This window comes from Vigna unguiculata, chromosome 8 (assembly GCF_037176805.1).
Source record: "Vigna unguiculata cultivar grain cowpea cultivar isolate G323 ecotype 2 chromosome 8, ASM3717680v1, whole genome shotgun sequence".
Taxonomy (NCBI): Eukaryota; Viridiplantae; Streptophyta; class Magnoliopsida; order Fabales; family Fabaceae; genus Vigna; species Vigna unguiculata.
The window spans coordinates 39,685,729-39,706,637 of NC_140799.1; the positions used below are offsets into that span (position 1 = coordinate 39,685,729).

At 29.1% G+C, this 20,909-nt stretch overlaps 2 protein-coding genes across 3 annotated transcripts; both read right to left on the reverse strand.

Annotated features, from left to right (window-relative positions):
• Positions 1–4,838: 4,838 nt before the first annotated feature.
• On the reverse strand, positions 4,839–9,767 carry LOC114194020 (transcription factor PIF4-like). The gene is made up of 9 exons (XM_028084049.2): positions 9,398–9,767; positions 8,953–9,062; positions 8,047–8,866; positions 7,637–7,729; positions 7,466–7,531; positions 7,129–7,194; positions 6,773–7,024; positions 6,467–6,596; positions 4,839–5,143 (listed from the first exon to the last, which is right to left on the reverse strand). The coding sequence occupies exons 2-9, from the start codon at positions 9,021–9,023 to the stop codon at positions 5,124–5,126; spliced, it is 1,518 nt and encodes a 505-aa protein (XP_027939850.1). The 5' UTR covers positions 9,024–9,062; positions 9,398–9,767; the 3' UTR covers positions 4,839–5,123.
• Positions 9,768–15,421: 5,654 nt separating this feature from the next.
• LOC114193527 (Reticulon family protein) lies at positions 15,422–18,904 on the reverse strand. Of its 2 annotated transcripts, none has more exons than XM_028083360.2 (6): positions 18,781–18,904; positions 17,545–17,727; positions 17,275–17,455; positions 17,030–17,171; positions 16,204–16,273; positions 15,422–15,783 (listed from the first exon to the last, which is right to left on the reverse strand). In XM_028083360.2, exons 2-6 carry the CDS (start codon positions 17,720–17,722, stop codon positions 15,614–15,616), a joined length of 741 nt encoding a protein of 246 aa, XP_027939161.1. In that variant the 5' UTR covers positions 17,723–17,727; positions 18,781–18,904; the 3' UTR covers positions 15,422–15,613. The 2 variants fall into 2 exon arrangements, with proteins under 2 accessions (XP_027939161.1, XP_027939162.1); XM_028083361.2 differs by having other exon boundaries at positions 17,545–17,732.
• Positions 18,905–20,909: the final 2,005 nt, after the last annotated feature.

Genomic DNA, 20,909 nt, shown 5'->3' on the forward strand with positions numbered 1-20,909 from the left:
AAATCGAAAATGAAAACAAAGTTTATATCATAATAATTTAATTTAATGACCATCGTGCCCTTGTCACGCGTCGCATGCTCCTTACCTTTTAATGGAAAATATAAAAGACATTAAATTTACAAAATTTTAAATAAATTTTTGGTAAATATTACTATATATATTTATATAAAGTTTGATATCTATCTAAATTACATCAACACTGAAAAATTCATGAATCAAAATTTACTCTATTTGAGTTGGAAGATTATTACAAATGTACCATTTATGATGATATAAGTTGGTGTCAAAGTTTTAAAGAACATGTTATGTTGTTTTTTTTATGTTGTTTTTGGTAGATGAAGCTTCCACACAATCATTTCCGTATCTACTATTCTTTTGTAAATTAAGTGTCCATATTCTGCCCACTCTCAATTGCTTCTGTGGGGAAACTTCCATCTGCTAAATACTTATTATTCAACTTAAAAGACATAAATAAATAAATAATAATAATAATAATAATAATAATAATAATAATAATAATAATAGTAGTGATAGTGTTGAATGGTTAAACGTATAGATTACCAAATTGGTAAGTTTGTAATAATAGTTATACAAAATTTGTTAGTAAAATTAATACTATTGCTATTTAAGTTCTTATATTCACAACTTTGTATAAATTGGTTTTATCTGGTTAAACTTATGATAAAAAAACTATTAAAATTTGTATGAGTATATGTTATAATAAATTAAAACTTGAATGCATAATAGATACTTAAAAACAAGAAATATGGATAATATAAATTGAACTCTGGCTTAATTTTGAAGTCCATTATAAATTAACTTGCTTTATTTCATAGAGATTTTTTAAGTTTATAAACTTGTTGCATATGCGAAATAAAAAAATTAAGAGGAGAATGCAATTTTTTTTAAGGATCGTCATTAAAAAAATTATCCACATGTAACTTATAAACAATCGTCAAAATGAAGAATCGAACTATAATTAATTGAAGTAAAAAATCTTAAATACTCAAGTTCTTTCAACTTTGACCTATTACAACTAAGTGAATTTTAAAACTACCAATAAAGTTATCAAGTACATTTTAGTTATGTAAATTCATTTATGTTTTCCTTAGGAAATGTAAAATCCATTTATGTAAGTACCATTGTGCTCAACAATGGTTAAGAACTTTATTTTCAAAACAATCATGTTTTTAAAGGCTTTTTTAAATAATGTAAGCTCTCAAATAGAATAAATATTAGAACAAAAAATAAATATACTTAAGAGAACAATTATAATAAGAAAGCTAATTTTGAAAAGATATTTAGTACATCAAGAATGATTAGTAACATCTTTAAGAAAAAAAAAATTAAGTATGATAGTACTAGTGCAAGGAAAAAATTATGTCGCAGTTATTTTGGTCTTTTGACTTCGATTTTACACCCGATATATATGTTTGGCGAGGTAAAAAAAAAGATATGTTTATACTTCGGTTATGAACTGAGGCATGTGTAAGGGCTACTGCCTTGGTTCTAGAGGGAACTTAGGCCTAATGTGTATCACAAAATTTTAAAAAAAGTACTTTATGACCCAATAATAACATGACACGTAGCCATGATCCTTATACACACACCTACACCAACCACAGTGTGCCACATCATCATCTTCAACCTTCTCCCAAATCAGAAGCCCTAGCAACCATTCAAATCCTAAATGTCGCAGTGTGTCGTCACCACCATCTTTGACCATCGCATCACGTCGGAACAACTTCATGACGCCTTCATTCATCTCACCAGCGACGCAGAACAACCTCTCTTCACCATCTGAACGAAAATGTGAAACATCCCACGACTAAACCACTGTGAGCCATATCACGACTTCGATGCACGCATCGACGTTCGAAACCCAGAGGAGAGTTTTACGATTAGAAAAAGGAAAAACACATACTTACAAGCGGGATTGAATGACGACAATGGAGGTAACTTCACAACCTCTGCGACGACAACAATGGAGGAGGTCCGTGCGATGGAGGAGGCATGCTCGATGGTAGACCAATGGTGGAGAGACGAAACTACAGTTGTGTGGAAGAAGGATCCTTTGCATTTTGCAACAATGACATTCAGAAATGGAAGAAAGAAAAATGGTTGCTACTCCACACGAAGAAGACGAATAGTGGGGCAATTTCTTTTAAACCTTAAGAAAGCTTATTACCTCGGTTGATTTTAAACCGAGGCATAAACATCTATATGCCTTAGTTAGATGTGACTCAAGACATATTTCACTCGAAAAACAATCAAATATGCCTCAATTAGATATGACCCGATACATAAAAGTCTGTCACCAATTTAAAAATATAAAAGTAGCAATCAAAATAAAAATTTTAGGGGATTTATGCTTCGGTTCTAAGTACAACCGAGGCATAAAAGTTTGAAAAAATTACAAAAGTGTCATTGCGTCTTCATATGCCTCGTTTGCAGGTGAATTAGAACACATAGAACGCTGTAAAAAAACTCATTATGCACTACTATAGTAAAAAAAAAAAGTAAATTTAAAATTAATTAATTTTAATCCATTAGTATTTTTTTATAAATTTCTAAAATTCCATTTGTTTTTAAACCCTCGATCAAAGCAACATATTTCTTCATAAAATTAAAAGATACATAAGAGGGTAATCCGGGAAAATAAATAAAAAAGTAAATGAATAAATAAAATTGAAGAAAAACATGTTACTTGAGTTAAAATGATGTCCACATCGGAAGCTCCTCCACCCTTCTTTTTCAGCTAGAAGAAGATAGCTGTCATAGAATTTTTCACTGATCAATGACCCCTAAGAAACTTATAGAAGTTATGAGATTTTTTTTTTTAAATAATTTATTTTCATTTTTCTAGAGACAACTTTTAATAAATTTTATTGACCAAAAATTAACATTGTTATAATACTGATTTGACCTGTATTTAAAAACTCATCCTTCATCACTATTGCTCCAACAGCAAAACTATCTAAAAAAAAGAGAAAAAAGTCAATGATTAGAGTATTCAATTATATTTAATCCTTTAATTGCAATTAATTAATTAATTAATTACAGTTAGATATTTTAGTCATGTCATGTGACAATATGAATATTCCATGTTTTGACTTTAAAGTTCATCTTTGTGGGTACAATTATTATAAACACCACCATGAAAAAACCTTTTTTCACCAAACAATGGGGAAAAAGTAGTTTTAGTGAGTTGATATCAATCTTTTCCCAACGTGAAACTTGAAGAAAGAAAAGACCCCAAAGGAAGAAAATAATGCACAAAGCACCAAGTTGAATGAAAAAATTAATCATTCACCTATCTCTATTGTGTTCTAGTTATTACACTTCAACTCATGTGGGTCTCATTTTTGCCTTCTATCTTTGTCATTTTCAATCTCTGTGTTTCACACATTTTTGATTCATAATCAATTTGATTGATTAAAAAAGAAAAAATCATGATTTTCATTGATGATCTTATCCCAAAATTTGACACTGTTTCAGAAAAAAAAAAATAGTACGATTTTGGTGGTGAAAGATGATGGTGATGGATGAGAAATGTGAGAATGGAATGAATGAAAGGGAGAATATGATAAAAACATATGAAAGTGGAATTTGATGCCATTTTTCAACATTTCAAGTACAAGCACACAGTGACAAAGGAAAAATAATAGAATTTAACAATTATGTATTAATAATGTAAAATAATTTTATATTATTATCTAGAATTAAATATGTTTTTGGTCTCTCAAGTTTCAATGAATGTTAGGATTAGTCCTTCTTCAAAACTTTATACCAATTTAGTCCTTCATCTTTAGAAATACGTAAATTTAGTCTTTCGTACCAAATTTTGTTAAGTTTATTTGACATTTTGAATGTATTTTATGATAATATTTGAATTAATATTGAAGCGAAAATGTGTTAAACGGTGTAAACAATTTAAATACTATCATGAAATACGCTTGAAACGTCAGATAAACTTAACAAAATTTGGTAAGAAAGACTAAATCTACGTATTTCTAAAGATAAAAGACTAAATTGGTATAAAGTTTCAAAAGATAGACTAATTCAAAAATTTACTAAAAATTTACTAAAATTTGAGGGAAAAAAACATATGTAACCCTATTATCTACTTAGTTATTGCTCATACTATATTGTTCTATAAAATAACTGGTGTAAAATTACAAATTTATACAAATATATAATAATTTCTTATTAAATGACTTTTACTTTTTAAAATTGAAGAACATATTATTGTAAAAAAATTCAGTGGAGTTTCCTGTTTCAAAAGATACTTATGCTGATGTTTACTTTAACTTTGGATGGATTAAGGAATGTCATGTCATGTCATGAACTCAAAAAGATTCTAAGTCGGATTTTTATTTATTTTTTATATAATGGAAATTAATGTGTAAAAATATTAAAGGAATACTTTTATTTTTTATAGTCGGGTTTAACTTACTATAATTTTCATAAAGATGAACATTTTTTCTTTTTGTAAAGAAATATCTTTCAGATTTTTTTCAATTTGTTTTTGGGATATTCATATTCATTTCATATCCATAATAGTAAGTCATTATTATTTTTTAGATATTTTCATATGCATTTTTTTTTTTAATTTTCAGACACATTCTATAAAATTATAATAATGCATTGATGTTTAAAACTTTAAAAAACTATTGTAATTAATAAAATTATGTTTTAATAATGATTAGCAAACTTTCTAACATATTTAATGTTGATTAAAAAAAGAAAATATTTACTAATGAATATAAATTAACAATATTATATCATTGATATATTATAAACTAATAATTGTTAAGGTAAAAGTTGAGATAGAAGTATTAGCACACTAATTTAAATAATTTACTTTAATCTCAATCTTCAAACAATAGAAAATTACAGAAGCTGATGGATCCTAACCCTAGGAGCTAATTTCATACCTAGCTAGCCCACAATAAAATGATATAATTTATCAGAATTTAAACATGGCTAATTAATTAACTTTAAATTCCTGCATCATCTTCAAACTACATAAAATGGGAACACATTTTGGTGCTTCTAGGATTCATGTACTCCATTAGTTAATTCCCCCAATTGGGTAATTTTTAGGTATTGTTCTTCACTATTCAGTTAAAGGTGGAAGAACCTGGAAAGTGATAAAAAAATAAGTAACGAGGAATGGGAAAGGAAAACAACACAAAGACAATAATTAAATTTGAATTAACTATGAAATGTAATAAGAATATGTTTAAATGAAATTTCCATAATTTTTTATAAAAAAATATTAAAAAAGCATTTTACTATTAAAATTAACTTTGCACTATGTTTTTATAATTTTTTATTTAATTTTTTAAAATTTATAAGAAATATAATTAATTTTAGTGTATATGAAATATGTTAAGGCATTTTATTTAATTGAAAATAATACTAAATTCGGTGTTAGTTTTACATTTTTAATTTTAGTTTTCGTGAATTTTAAAAATGATTTGTCATTGTGCATCAATAGTGATTTGTCATGTATTTTGATTATGTCAAGACAATGACTACCATGAGATGTCATGTAACATGACATTTTATTTGAGATAAAGATATTTCACAATATTATAACTAAACTTATGAAAAATAAAGTTTTTTTTTTATGTTAAAAAAGGTTTTAGAAAGTATGAAGAATAAATATTTTCTAAAATACTAAAATTAAATTTAACTTCATGCGTTTGGTCCATTAATTTTTAAATTCATTAAGCTTAAAATAGGAAATCTAAACTGAATCATAAGGCATTCATTTTTTTTTCTTTTTAATTTAAATGAAAGGAAAACCAACCAACAAAATAAATCATAAAGTAGAAAAAAAACTACTTTTCATATAAAGATTTAATAAATTTTTAATAATATTTGTCGTACGATGATGAATATAGATGTGAAATGTGAGCATAATTAATATTTTAAAAGACATACGTTATAACATCATATTTTTGATAAAAGAAACGTTTCTTCAGGGTTAAATATATTTTTATTCTTCAATTTTAAATGAAAATTAGAATTGATCTTTGTTAGTAATAAAAAAATTATTTTCTTTTCTGAAAATATTAAATCAATTTAGTTTGTCAATTCTGTAAATGCGTGAATTTAGTTATTCTAATCAAATTTTATTAAATTTATTTAAAATTTCAAACAAATATTATAATAAAATTTGTTTGGGATGTCAAATAAATTTAAAAAAATTAGTTTAAAAGACTAAATTCTCGCATTTTGATAGATAAGAAACTTAATTAGTTTAAGGTTTTCAAGACGACTAATTTCAATTTTCATTAAAAGATTAAAGAATCAAAAATATATTTAACCTTGTTATTTATTTTTTAAAAATTAATTTACATAATTTTGTAAGAATTGATAAAATAAAATTTATTAAATTTGTTTGAAGAAGGAATGTGCAAAGATCCAAAAAAGTTAGGTGCATGTAGTGCCTTACCAGTTTTGCCACTAACAGCATCATCGACATTAGCTGTTCCACTCATGGGTCCGCTGCTATTATTGCTTCCTGCAATCATTGTTTCACTGTGTTGCATTGCTTCAGAACCATGTCTCAACGCGTTCATTGGCTGCAATAAAAACCCATAAAAAAATAACTACAACCACGAAAACATGTGCAGAAATAGTCTTAAACTGCTATGAATTTATGCAGTTTTGACAAGACATCACGTAGTATATGTATGTATTAAAAAACCAGATGATGACTTTTACAACGAACCAAGTAAAAAATGGAATTTTGATTCACCTGAGAGGCACTGTGCATGAGATGGTAGCCCATGTAACGTGCATATTGTTCTGAAAGGCATGGCTTTTGCATCAGATTTTGGTAATTGAAGGCACCCAGAAGTGGATTTTGGCACAGTAAATGATTCTGGTTTGGCATCTGAGGTTGAGTCAGAGACATGGCTTCACCCACTTTTGGTAATTGCATCTGTGACATATAGTGCTGAATTCCTGGAAACATAACTGGTGTCATTCCAGCCCCCATGCACATTACCTGTCACCAACAACAACTTTTGTTACACATTAATATTCTACACACAGTAACATCACTAACTTTAATCTTAGATAACATGTTTTAAATGGTTCTTTATGTTATACCTGAAGCTGAAACTGAAGTGATTTCAAGTATTCGATTGCCTCTTCTAACATTGATGCTTTGTCTGTCTGCAGGTACAACCGTTACTTGTTTCACCATCCATCATTGAATCTTATATGAAAAGTATAATTATTCGAAGCAAACAGTGTGTGCAGTGTGTACTGTAGTGTGCCTTGTTGTATTTATTGTTTTCTTTATTACATTTTCTTTGTGCTGACTATCTTTTTCAGGTGTCTGGTTGCACATCAATGATCGTGTATCATTTCTCGAGGAGATGCATGCATCTCTACAAAAAGTTAAAATAGTGACAAGTCAATAACAAGCATTATGATAACGAACCTTGTTACTGTTTGGTATCAGTTGCTGCAATGCTTTCATCTTGTCGTTAATCCTATCTCTTCTTCTCTGTATAAAGACATAAAAAAGCTGTGTTAATAATAAGAGTTAAGTTGACACAACACAAGTTTCAACTTCGAAAATTAGAAGAAAAATATTCATGCTCTCACTCACCCTTTCGGATAGATTATGCACTTCAGCTGCACGGTTTCTTCTGGAACGCTGAGATGATATCTTGTTTCCATCTGCTGATTTAAGTTCTGTGGCCTATTGCACACGGAGACACAACATAACTCATCAATTTTCTTAGTAATAAAGTCAGTTATATGAATCACACACGTCGTTTAGTTCAATTATGGACTAAGTGTGTGTTTTACATGCTAATCAGTGATTTACGTTTCACCAAATATTTACGTCAAAACGTAGTAAAAGCAACCAAGTAACAGTTGTTTCTGATATGCATGTGTGTGTGGATCATAATCAAACACAGAATCAAAAGGAAAAAAAAATATTAAGGAAGAAAGCAAGCATGCATTATGAAGGAAAATATGGAAAGAGAAAGAGGAAGAGGAAGAGTATATGACCTCACTTTGCTCCTCTAGTGCTTCTTCTTCTGTCCCTTTTCTCTTTCGGCCATGTTCTCTTGTTGATAAAGAACAAGTTCTTCCAATACCAGTATTGCCACAGCCACCGGAAGATGAAGTCACAGTTGGTTCAATCATCTCTGATTTTCCTCTCTCATTTCTAGGAGCTGGTCTCTGGATACAATCTACAGCATCAGGCTCAGCAGATAAAGTAGTGTTATTAGTGGTGGTGGCCCAAACACCACTGCTTGAAACCCTGTTTACACCTTGGTCCTGAGGGATGTGGTTGCTGCTACAGTGACTTGAACCAACCGTGATCACCGAGTGTTCTCTAGCTACACTTTGTGAGAGGTTAACCGCAGTTTTTTGAGATGGTGAAGAAACATTGCGGGGTGCTGAAAAGTGAGGAAAATTTAGCACCTTCCGTGATGCACCAAAGTCATTGATTTTCTGAGATGAATCAGGAACATGTAATCCTGGAGCAGACATAAGATTCTCTTGTGAAGGTGAAGGGGAGAAAATATTGGCAAACTTTTCCTCTTCCAGTTCCCTGATTGGCTTGTAATAAGATTCAACTTCACAAGGTGGTGGTAGCTCAGATAAAAGGTTTGAACAAAGTCCTTGTTCTAAAGGGTCATCAAGAGGGTATTGGATCCATGGAGCTGCCTCTTCTTGATCCAAGTTCGGCTCACTGGTTCTTAAAGTAGTTTTCTGCATCTGTCTCAAGTTAGATGAATTCCCTGGTAGCTTCCTATTTGCTTGGCTGTGCATAACTACTTGGCCATTTTGCCATAGGAGTTCTACAAGTTCATGGTCCAGCCTGTGTAAATTGACCAAATAGAGAATAATAATCAAGGAAAAGTTAACAGGGACAGTATCATGGTTTGACAGAGATAGGTAACACACCCTGTGGGTTTTCTCTGGTTGGTGAAACATGTATCACTCTCAAAATCCCAACCTGGAATAGTGTTGTTCATGGTTCACCAAACTTTACAAGAAAGGTAAAATGAGATGATCTGCATAGTTCAGCCAACTCAGTAATCAAAACTCTAAAGTGAAAGAAAATAAAACAATACTAAAAAGGAAAGAAAGCCAAAGTGTGGAACTTGACATGCCAAGAGGAGAAAAACCAATGAAATGGAAAAATTACTTTCCCATTACAGTTGAAAGTACACGCACACAAGAACAGAAAAAAGAACAAAACAATCAAATACAGTCAAGAACTAGAAAAATTTCACCAAAATGGGAAAAACCTGAGACTGTCAGTTAGAAAGGTACTAGATTATTTAAGCACATACACGTAAACAAAGAGACACAGATTACAGAAACTAAGAAAAGGGAAGAACCCCACCTGAGCTAAGGTAAAAAGACTTGTTTTTTTTTGTCTTTTGGTTAAGGCAAAAGCTGGTTTTTGTAACTGGTTGAATATATAGAAGCTATAAGTAGATGGTAGTTGGAAAGTGATGAAACTCCGTGTTGTGCTTAAGAAATTTGGCCACAGAGGTTGTAACTTGTAGCACAGTTTCTAGCAAGAAGAGGGACAGTGACATGTGGAAGTAGAAAGAGAGAAAGCAAATAACCGATGAGAAAAACATGGTTGCATATCTGTCATGGAGTGAATGAAAACGGGACCAGTTGAAGAGGGTGTGGAAGTTAAGGTTGTTTTTGGTGTTGAATATGTGAAACTGGAACAAGGAAATCCAATACTCCATGCACACGGTGGATGCTATCAGAGAGATGATTGTGGTGGCGACACGTGGCAGGGACAAGGTGTATATAATTGGAGACTGATAAGGCTCTGCATTGTCCCGAAAAGAAAGGAAAAAGATGTGGCACTGGTTTCATGCTCATCTTGACAGCTACTCATGAAAGCCATCACTTCTCTTACTTCATTTTTATTTTTTCACTTACTTTTTGGTTGCAAATTTGGTCCATGAACAATACCTCCCAACTCATAAATTTTCATGACTTGAGACGAGTGAAAGGATAATGTAGAATCTGAGTCTCTCACTTCATCTTGGCCGACATGAAATAGTCAGAGAAGGAGTTCTGAAATTATTATCACTTCATGAATCTGTTAATCACACATTCATGAATTTGTATTTTGTAAAATGAACTCAGGTGTACTTATTTGGGTTTTTCTCTTAACATTTTGAAAGTACTGAAACTCATTTAAAGTATTAGTTCATCTAAACATATACTCAGTTTTTATGACTTATTATATGTACAATAATTTTATTTTATGTGAGAATAGGTTTACATCTATATTATTATATTGGATTTTCTCTTTTATTTACCCATTTTATAAACACATTTTTAAATTAAAGTAATAACTTTACTGAATTTTTTTTTAAATTGATTATAATTTTATCTCATTATTTTTGTTGTAGATCTCGTATCAAATAGAAATAAGATAATTTTATAATAATATATAAATAAAATGTAAATCTCACTTTATTATTTTGTAAAATTGAATTATGTTTAAAATTCACTTTTTAATATTTTTTTAAAATTTATCTTTTATTTATTTTTTAAAATTAAAAACTATTTATAATAAAGTTATTTATATTTATTTATATAATTAATAATAATAATTTTATTATTTTTTATTATCATAAAAAAAAGTGGACATATCAGACAAGTTTGCACTGGTAAAAATAGAATGTATCGGTCTTTAGAAATTTTGAGTCCAATATTAAGTATTTCTAAAAAATGATTTGGTATGCTAGAAATTACTCCAACCCACAAAATAACCGTATATTCAACTTATAATCATAATCAACTTATAAAGAATTTGAACTTCTTATTTTTCAATATAATTGTTTCATATCTTTAAATTATATATATATATATATATATATATATATATATATATATTATTTAAAATTTTATATCAACTAAAAATAAAGTTAATTTACGATATTTATTAATTTAGGATATCGGTGTAACTTGATCCTCCATCTATTAATATATGTTAATTTATGACATGTCATTTCAAATTTATCACTTAGTTGTCTTGGTTTACAGTAGAAGAGATTTTTAAAAGGGGGAATATGATGATTTGATCCTCATATTAACAAAAACATTGGAGTTGTGTTGTTAAGTTTGAGTTATTTGAGAGTAAAAATTTGACTTCATTTAGGTATTATCATTTCTTGTTGAGACAATGTTAAGAAAAATAATAAGCGCTCATACAATAAAATATTTAAATGACTCGTTTATTTATTCAATTATTTTTTTATTGAATATGTCATTAATCTGTAATATTGTTTTATAACCAAATTTTGAGATTCTCAATGATAAAGAATAGGAAGAAATTGAAACAATAATAAAAAAAATCTTCTATTAAAGAAAGAACGGAAACATAACTGAAGTCTAAAGTCTACATTTTTTTACCTCGTCTAAATGTATTACGGTTAAACTGTAGATTTCAGTTATTTAAAGAACTAGTGGAAGAGTGATATAGTGGTGCAAATGGAAAATCATTGGTGGGGATGTAAAATATTAACCCAAGTAGAAGATCAGGTCTCAATTATTTAAATAATTGAATCATATATCAATATAGGCTCCGGTTATTCTAGAACCGAAGCCTATAGTTATGCAATTTCGAAAATGTTTTTTTACCGGTGAAGCTGGAGCTAATGTTGATGATTAAGTGTTTAGTTTTTTTTTTTTTAATTTGATTATACTCAAAATAATTATAAAAATAAATAGATAATTTAGTTTCTTAATGTGTATTTTGTTGACAATTTCATCATTAAATAAAGAAAAAAAAGTTAACAAATTCATTGTTTGTATAAGTTAAATTTGGGATGTTGAGACAAAGATGTAATAAAGTTTGAAACCTAAATTGAAATTGGTATGGGAAGATGTGTGTGAAACCTTGAGGTCCCAATAATGGTAAAGATACATCATAACAAAGCCCACCAACCAACTTCTTCACCTAACCAAATCCAAATTGGATAGAAATTTCTCATTACCCACTTGTGTTTGCAAATCACACACCAATTTAATGCTCACATTTAATGCTTTTTCTCCATACTTGCAAATCACTCCCTTAATCCTTCACACTTATACTAACTAGTAATCATTCAATTTTTAGATAAATGTTCATTTATACACTTTTTTTTTTAAAAATATTAGCAAAAATAAAGTATCACTTATTATATAAATTTGATTAAATAGATTGAACTGTGTACAATCATTGACCAGCTTCGATCAAATCTCAAAACTTTGATTTTTTGTTGAGTAACTGAGCTGAGATTGCTGTAGACACTTGGCCCAAAATTGGGCAGAACCAATTGGGCTGGTTTAGAAGTTATTTTCTTTTAAGTATATATATATATATATATATATATATATATATATATATATATATATATATATATATATATATATATATATATATATATATTCTAACTTCTTTATGAATTGAGAAAAGTTCAGTAAAAATATACATAAAAAGAACATTATATATCAGTGCTTATTTTATGCTTTCTAAACACTGTTTTGCTTCTGCTATATATAATTCTTTCAGTCCTTTTCTGAAACGCAGGATTTATATATACACCAAATAAATCTGTAATGTCTCTTTGACTTTTTCTCTTATCAGAACATTTTTAAACAATAAAAAGCTTTTGGTGTATGTGCTGAGAAGTAAAGCAGAAAACAATGAAAAAAAAATCATATTTTTACACAATTAAAAAGGAATAAAAGATGAGGATTTGAAAATGTTCTTCATTGGAGATAAGGAAGCTAAAGCAATTCTCATAAACCTGATCAGTTTCTTCTTCACTTAAAAACCTTGATTTATGTTTCCTGAATATGAATCTGTAAGCCATAGTACTAAAAAAGAGAACTTGAAGAAGGTATATTCATAGAACATTTTGTGTGTGTGTGTGTGTTTACTCACTCATGATCATATATAAAGTGAAAGACATGAAAAAATTAGATATAACTAAAATTGAATCAGAGAAAGATAGAGAGAGAGGAACTGAATGAATACAAATGAAACATATATATATATATATTATATCAGTTGCAAGCATAAACACTACCTAGTACTTCCAACACAAATTCTCAGCAAAAACAAACTAAGTACATAAAGCTATATCTGCATTATTCCTCAGTACCTCCTACTCATCTACTGATATATATCATCATGCAGCTGGAGCCACATCAATGACACCATTATCATCATCATCATCACCCTCATTGTGGAAGTCATGAGTTGCAGGCCAGTCATTGCTCAAAGCCTTGCCATATTCATTAGAAACAAAGAACACCATTGTTGCAGAGATGACAGATATTTCACAGTGAAATAAAGACTACCTCGGTTGTGACCTAGGTTGTTGTTGACTCAATGAGCTAACGAGTCTTCACATATTTATACAGTAGAAAATTGCGTTTTAAAAATAAAAAAAAAAAAGAAGAAAAAGTAATTAATATGTGGGGTGGCTTTTAACATATTCCAAAATGGATAGTGCTACACTTACAGCACATTTTCAAAACACCCCCTTACGATATACTTTGTTTTTTCTTATCTTTTTTCTGTCACATTGTTCATTTTATGCCAGAAACAGTCAATGAACATTTCTGTGTTCTTACTTTTCTTATCTCTCTTTTTATCACATTATGCAGTTTAATATATTATATTTAGGGCTCTTTTTCTTTATTGTATCATTTAAAAGTAATTACTTTTTGTTTTATTCTTAAATGGTGAGAGTTGTTTTGAAAAGAATGTGTGAGGAACTGTAGCATTTTTCTTTCTCTGCCAGATTTTCTGATAGATAAGTTTGCTTTCTTTGTTCTTTCTCTTGTACCAACAAGGCACTTTTGGTTTTGTTTTGTTGTTGGAATGCAACGTTGTTAAAGAGATGAAGGTGAGGTGGTGAAGCTTGTGACCATAGAAATTTCCATGGTGGACAGTGAGGGCCCAAAACACGAGCCAAGCTCATGGCTAATGCTGCAGAACGCATTCAACATGTGTGGAGTGAAGAGCTTCACACACGCTTCAGCTTCATGGTCACGTGCATTTGGATGACTTGGATATGCCAAAAACATCTCACAAAAAAAAAAAAATGAATGCAAATGCCAAAGGGTTAAAAACCTTTACAACATTGAATTAGGTAAAAAAAAAAAAGATTGGAACTTTTCACATACATGTGTGCTGCATTATTTGTCCAGTAGGTCACTTTTCAAATGTATCACTTTTGTGGTTTAATAGAATGATTATAGACAGGGTTTTTTAATAATTATGCTTGAAATAAGTTTTCTTTTTTTTGGAAAAATAATTTATTTATCTAAAAATGGATTCAACTTATTTATTAAATTAAATGTAATTTAGTTATTTTATAAAATAAGCTGATTAAATAAATACATAGGAAAATATAACTTATTCTATCAAATGAGTATTATTTTTTAATTAAACACAAAGAGATTTGTCCCATATTTAATAGGGTTAAGATGATTAGAAATCTATGAAAATATACAACAATTTTTGAAAAAAATACTTTTTATTATTTTTCCTATATTTTTTTAAATTACATTTTGATTCTCAAATATCTGAAAACATATGATTTTAGTCCTTTGTACTTAAATTTAATGCTTAGTAACGATTTTTATCAATACAAAATTAATATAAAGACTAAATTCATGTATTTAGTAAGTGATTTTAGTTCTTTGTACTTAAATTTAAAGTTTTGTTATTATTATAATGTTGATATATATATTCAATTTTGAATTGCTTGGGTTTAAAGAATTGAAATTAAGTTGAGTTATTGTTTGAAAGAACCTAGGTTTCGAAACCCATTTTATGAGTTTCCATGTTTTCCTCATTCTGTGGATCGAATAAAATATTCCGACTTCATTTTCTTTTATCAGATTTGTATTTTTTGTATCTGGTTTTAAACTGGGCTTGAATCAAAGCCCTTGTGAGTGTCTTGTCCAATAGTTCTTAGTGAATTTCTTGTTACACCTCCAGAATTTCAACCTGCACTTCATTGGTGGTGAAATGAATAGTTTGTCCTTATCTTTTTTTACTTACACCCATGCACCCCCTTTTCAAGTTCCTGAACGGAGTTTTATTACCTGCAGTGGTTTTTACAAGTTCTTGAACGGAATTTTATTACGTATAGTGGTTTTTTCTTCAGTAAATGTTAATTCCTCTCAGGCCAACAAATCCTTCCTTCAAACACTACTCTTTCAAAATTGTATAATTTAAAATATATCTTTTGTTTTGTATTTCAAAATATACAATTTAAAATACAAATTTGATTACAGATTATACGTTTCATAATACAAATTTGCATCAAAATGCAAATGTATCATATTCTATAACATAGATCAGATCGTCTTCAAATTACACAATTTAGAATTAAAATGAAAATCCTAAATCATAAGATAAATTCGAAATCAAGTCTTAATCTCAGGTCAAATATTAAGCAGACCAAATTTAAAGACCCCCCCAACATAGAACTGTTCCCTAGTTACATTATCCAGTCTTTTCCAATTCCAACACAAGTGAGAAAAGGATATTTAAAATCAAACCATTTACATAAGGAAAAACCTATTCATACTTCTTTCCTTTGAGCTTTCCCTTAGGGATTTTGCTTAGCAAACCAGAATCCAGCTTCTGGTAGTGATTTTGCATCTGATCAAAGACCTTGTACATGAAGTTATCAACTTGATCCTCATACCTTTCATAAAGAACTGGGAGTGTATGTGCAGCAACAAAACCTTAGACATAACACAGCATAAATTTTAGCAACAAAACCTTAGAAATTGAACAACTTATACGAGTTATTTGTCAAAGAAAATAATTCTTAACATATGCATTTGAACTTCAAGCATCCCACAAAACAATACACATTCATCATAGACTTAAATTACACTTGCTTCCAAATAAGATTGGGTAACATTTGCGTGTGTGGATTGTTTTTACACCATCCAAACTCCTTATTCTAGCATCTTAGCAGTCAAAAAATTGCGGAAAAATAAAAGAAATTTGAATATATTTTAGGAATCATTCAAAAGAAACAATTTGGATTAGTTGAAATTAGTTCTTTTTTCAAACATTGTCCAACTATTAAATTCAAGCAGATGCTTTATCAGAATATTCTAATCTATATCAATAGAGGGAAAGAAAGCAGGACTCACCAATATACATGACAGTCAAAAAATTGCACCAGCTCCCAATCACAGCACCAGCCCATAAGCTTAATACAGCCTGAGGATGTAATAACCATTATTACAAATTCCACACAAAACCCATACATTTTCCTTTGCACTAAAAATAAATATAATTTATAATATATAAATAGTTAAAAACAAGTTATAAAATAATGGATGGCAAAGTAGAAAGTGCATCATCATGGCTGTGCACTTAAAGATACTAAATACAACCATCCATATTGATTATTTTGTCATACAATACTACTCCAAATCTTGTAAAACAGCCTATATTGACCCATGAAGTTTCCCAATTCAATTATATCATACGAACTCCTTATACTCTTTGCACAGTAATATGCAAATCTTTAGCAACAACAAAGTAATAAAAATCAAGCATAACCACACAATTGACTAATTATGTCATACCAAACAGCTTAAGACCAAAACACTCTTTAGAAGATACTATCACATACAGCAAAGTTGATTTGACAAGCTTCCACTAAAGGAAACTTATCCCTGTCAGCATAATACCAATTTAATATAGAATCTATCATATTGGCAGACATTTGAGTGGAAAAACAAACAGTTGATCATTTTTATGTAAATATCAATAACATGTCACAGGCAGAAGATGCTGCAGCAAACAAAAATAGATGGCATTGATCAATTGATTGAATAACAAGTGTTATAGAAAATACTGATGCATAAAAGTGAAGAACTGTTTAACCTGGAAACTATGTTCTAACTTCTAATCATGAACCTGGACTGTAAATAACAACTACAAAGAAAACAAAGGTAAGAGTATACTTACAATTAAAAATTGTTTTAGGTTTCCTCCACATGAAACATCTTGGAGAAACCTCAGTCCACGGTTAACCTCTGCACCAACTGCAGTTGCAATATTCACGAAGAAATCATCTGGGAGGACAAAACGGGGAACTTTAGACGGCTTCCTGTCACCCCACATAGAAAAAACAAGTTTAAGATGTAAAGTAGCATAATATATTTACATAAAGTCAGAGATCAAAAGAAGGGAAGAAAGGATGCTTGGATAACCTGCTAAACAAGCCAGAAGCGTTTGTCCAAAGAAACTGTCCAAGCATGCCGAGTGCCAGGACAAAGAATAGAAGACTTAGGAAATTGTAATTAAGCCATTCAAAAAGCACCCATATGGCTGTTGCTGCAGATAAAACACTAGCAGAAATCTTCTTGTTCCTCCATAACAACACATCAGCAGCTACATCATTCAATGGAAAACCCAAGAAGAAATTTAAAAGTCAAGGTAACATGATAGATTTTATAGCAAATTAACCACAACTACCATACATTTTCCACCCCCTAAAATATGGTGCACAGGTTTCTGGCGTCCAAAGAGTCTATTGAATTGGGAGCTCACTGAGCTTGACTTGTCTTCTTCAAAAAATGATCCAGATTTTTGCTTCTCAGCAGCAATTGTTTCCACAAGGGTGTTTAAAAGGTTTTCCGCCGTCATTTTCTCAGACATTGTTCCTGCACTTTTGTACGAACATAAAGAAAATCAGAAAATGTAGTATGAAATAGCTATCATGCCAAACACTGCAGCATCAATCAGGCAATCACCGTTTATAAGAAACCAACACACATGAAAACAATATATGATACAGTTCTCTTTTTTCCTGAATCATGAACAAAAGAGAAGAACATACTACCGACACCAAGTCACATATTCAAAAGGACAAAAATGTTATCTGACCTACAATAAAATAAATCCTGTTGGTCTAAAGCCACAAAAGAAACATCTCTAACAAGTAATTAACTTAGCCTCTCCGTAATTAAGCTTCATCAAGTTTACTACTTCAACAGTATTAAGTCTTTTTAAGTGTGTGTTGTTGTAATTGTTGCAACTTGATAGTGTCTTAAGTGAGCTACAAGCTTTCTCAATCCTTTTAATTATTTTTCTACGCTCTCTTCCATAAGTGTCACACATTAAGTCGTTCCCAGGCTGAACAGAGGGTTTATTTGTTTCTTGAAATGAAAAGGATCAAATGCAAAAGTGAAATGGAGAGCAGAGCGAGTGAATGCAGCATAAATTTGTTCTTCTGCCAAGACTGAGTAATCGTGACACAAAAAGTAGACTAACATCTCCATTCACTGCAATGCTATGTTTGGTAGAGGAAAAAAACTACCTAAGACAGAGCTATTTTAATTCTTAATCAAAGAGAAAAGAAAAAGGGAAAAAATATTATTTTTTCACCAAAATTCAACTTTTCTTTAAAAAATATAAACTGGGAAAGCAGAAAAGAAAAAGAAGTACCAAGTTTTTTCATCTACCCGAAGCATTAAAAAGACCCACATTTTGACCCACAACAAACAAAGCAAACCATGAACGTTCAATAAAATTCAAACTTTAAACATACGTGCAAATCCCTAACCAGAGAATTGATGGGTGAATTGAACAAGACAGTAGGAAAAAAAAAAAGCACAAGAAAATAGAAAAAAGGCAGCAGCATCAAGCAAGAAACATGAACTAGTAAATTGCATCATCCAAAACAGAAAAAAGAAAAATTGGTTTTTCGCACAAACCAGAGAGAAATGCAGTGTAGAAGAAACCAAGTAGCGAACACAGAGTGTGAGAAGAGAGAGAGAGAGAGAAAGAGATGCTTAATGAGTGAATTGCAGAAAGAGAAGGGACAAAGCTATGCAAAAGTTAGCAACATATAAATAAAGAATATTATTGGAAAGAGTTTAATTTCGTTTATTAATTAATTAATTAATAATGAAATGTTATGAGAAAAGAAATAAAGAAAGTATGATTTAAGATGATAATAAATAATCATGAGTGTCAGTGGCAGGAATAAAGACAAGATATTTATTGAATACTTTATGCTAATTAATAAATAGTAGTACTTTTTTATTTATTGAGAAGAAACGATTTTTGTGTGCATGAAGATGAAATGTACTATGGTATTTTAATATAATAAATAAGCAGTGATAATTGAGGAGAAAGAAATAAAGTGAAAATGAAAACAAAAAACACGTGAAAATCCACGTCATCTTCCAATTTGGATTATTGGAAGCCGAGCCTGGCGTAAACAACAATGTAGTAGTTGCTATCTCTGACACTAATTCGTATGTATTAATTACACTAATCTCTAAATAACGTTTTGTTTATAAACTAAAAAAAAAGGAAAATACAGTATTAATTTAAGGTAGGTTAAAAAAACATTATTAAATAAAATAAGAGTAATTTAAAAAGAACTTTATACTTTAAAAATGCATTTTGCATTGCTTACAATCATAAAGATGACTACATTAAAGATTTTTCTTTTAGGTTTTTAAGCTATTTTTTCAATAATACTCCTTCGTGTAATTATTAAAAGTAATTAATGTAGTGTTTCTTAAGAAAATAATAGAAGAGTTAAGATTAAAAAATGATCAAATTCAGTATAACCAGTTTTATTATATTTTATTTTTAATTTTATCAAATAAATTTATAATTTTAAATTTGTTTAAATATTTACATCTTTATTAATAATTAATAAAGATGGAAGTTGTTTCTCTAATAATTATTTTTTCTATAAATTTATGAATACGACCTACTTTGGAATAACTTTTGGTATGCCGCAAAGATTGTGCTAAAAATATTGTTAACATTTATTTAGTTTGACTCATTGAGTGGGTTTTATAAAAAGAAAAAGTGAAATTAGTATACAGTTTGTTTTATGGAAAAACTCGTATAATTTCTTTCAAAAAATTAATTTGCGCATGGATTAATTATAACTTTTAAAAGTATCCTTAAATTTTTAGTTTTCTAAACAAACTATAAAGAAGTTGGCCAAACAATACTTTTATTGTTTGATTAAAATACACATTTAATATTTTAAAAGATATTTTTGTTAGGATTTATGTATATAAACATAAAAGTGTTTAAAAGATGTTTTTGTCAGGATTTATATATATAAAAATAAAAGTGCGATCTTTTGTAAGGCTAGAATTTATAGGGAATATATAATACAAAAAATGAGACCTAAGTTTATTTTATAGGAGGATCGACACAATTTAAAAAAAAAAAATAAGACCTAAATTTATATATTTTTTACTTTATAAGGTGTTTAATTTTCTTATATCAAAATTTTTATTCAAAAATTAGTATTGTAAGGAGATAATTCATTGAGATACACATTACTTCCAACCCAAACATTTTAAGATAATAAATTACAAATATTTAATTTTATAAAGTATTTAATTAATAAAATGTTTGTTCAAATACTACTTTTTTTCTAAAAATGATACAAACCATATTTAAAATTATAGTTTCAATTTAACTTTAACTTTAACAAATGCTTAAAGACGTTATTTAAATTATAAATTCAACTTTTTTTTTTCTTTTCATTCCAAGTTAATATTTGAACAAGAACTTCGGCCACTTTTGTCTAGAAGTTAAAAATTATTTTGAACATGATTTTTACCATCTTAAAAATAAAAAATTTAAATCATGTTTTAAAATATGATATTTTTTGTTGAAGATCTATTTAATTGAAATTTAAAAGAAAAAATATTTATATTAAGAAAGTAATGTAGATAACGTGTGAAAGAGTGATGATATATGTTAATTCATTTATTATTTTCATCACAAGTAAAATAAAAAAAAAAAAAACTATGGGTTGTTATACACATGAATTTATATCAAATTGTGATAGGTGCTTTAAAAA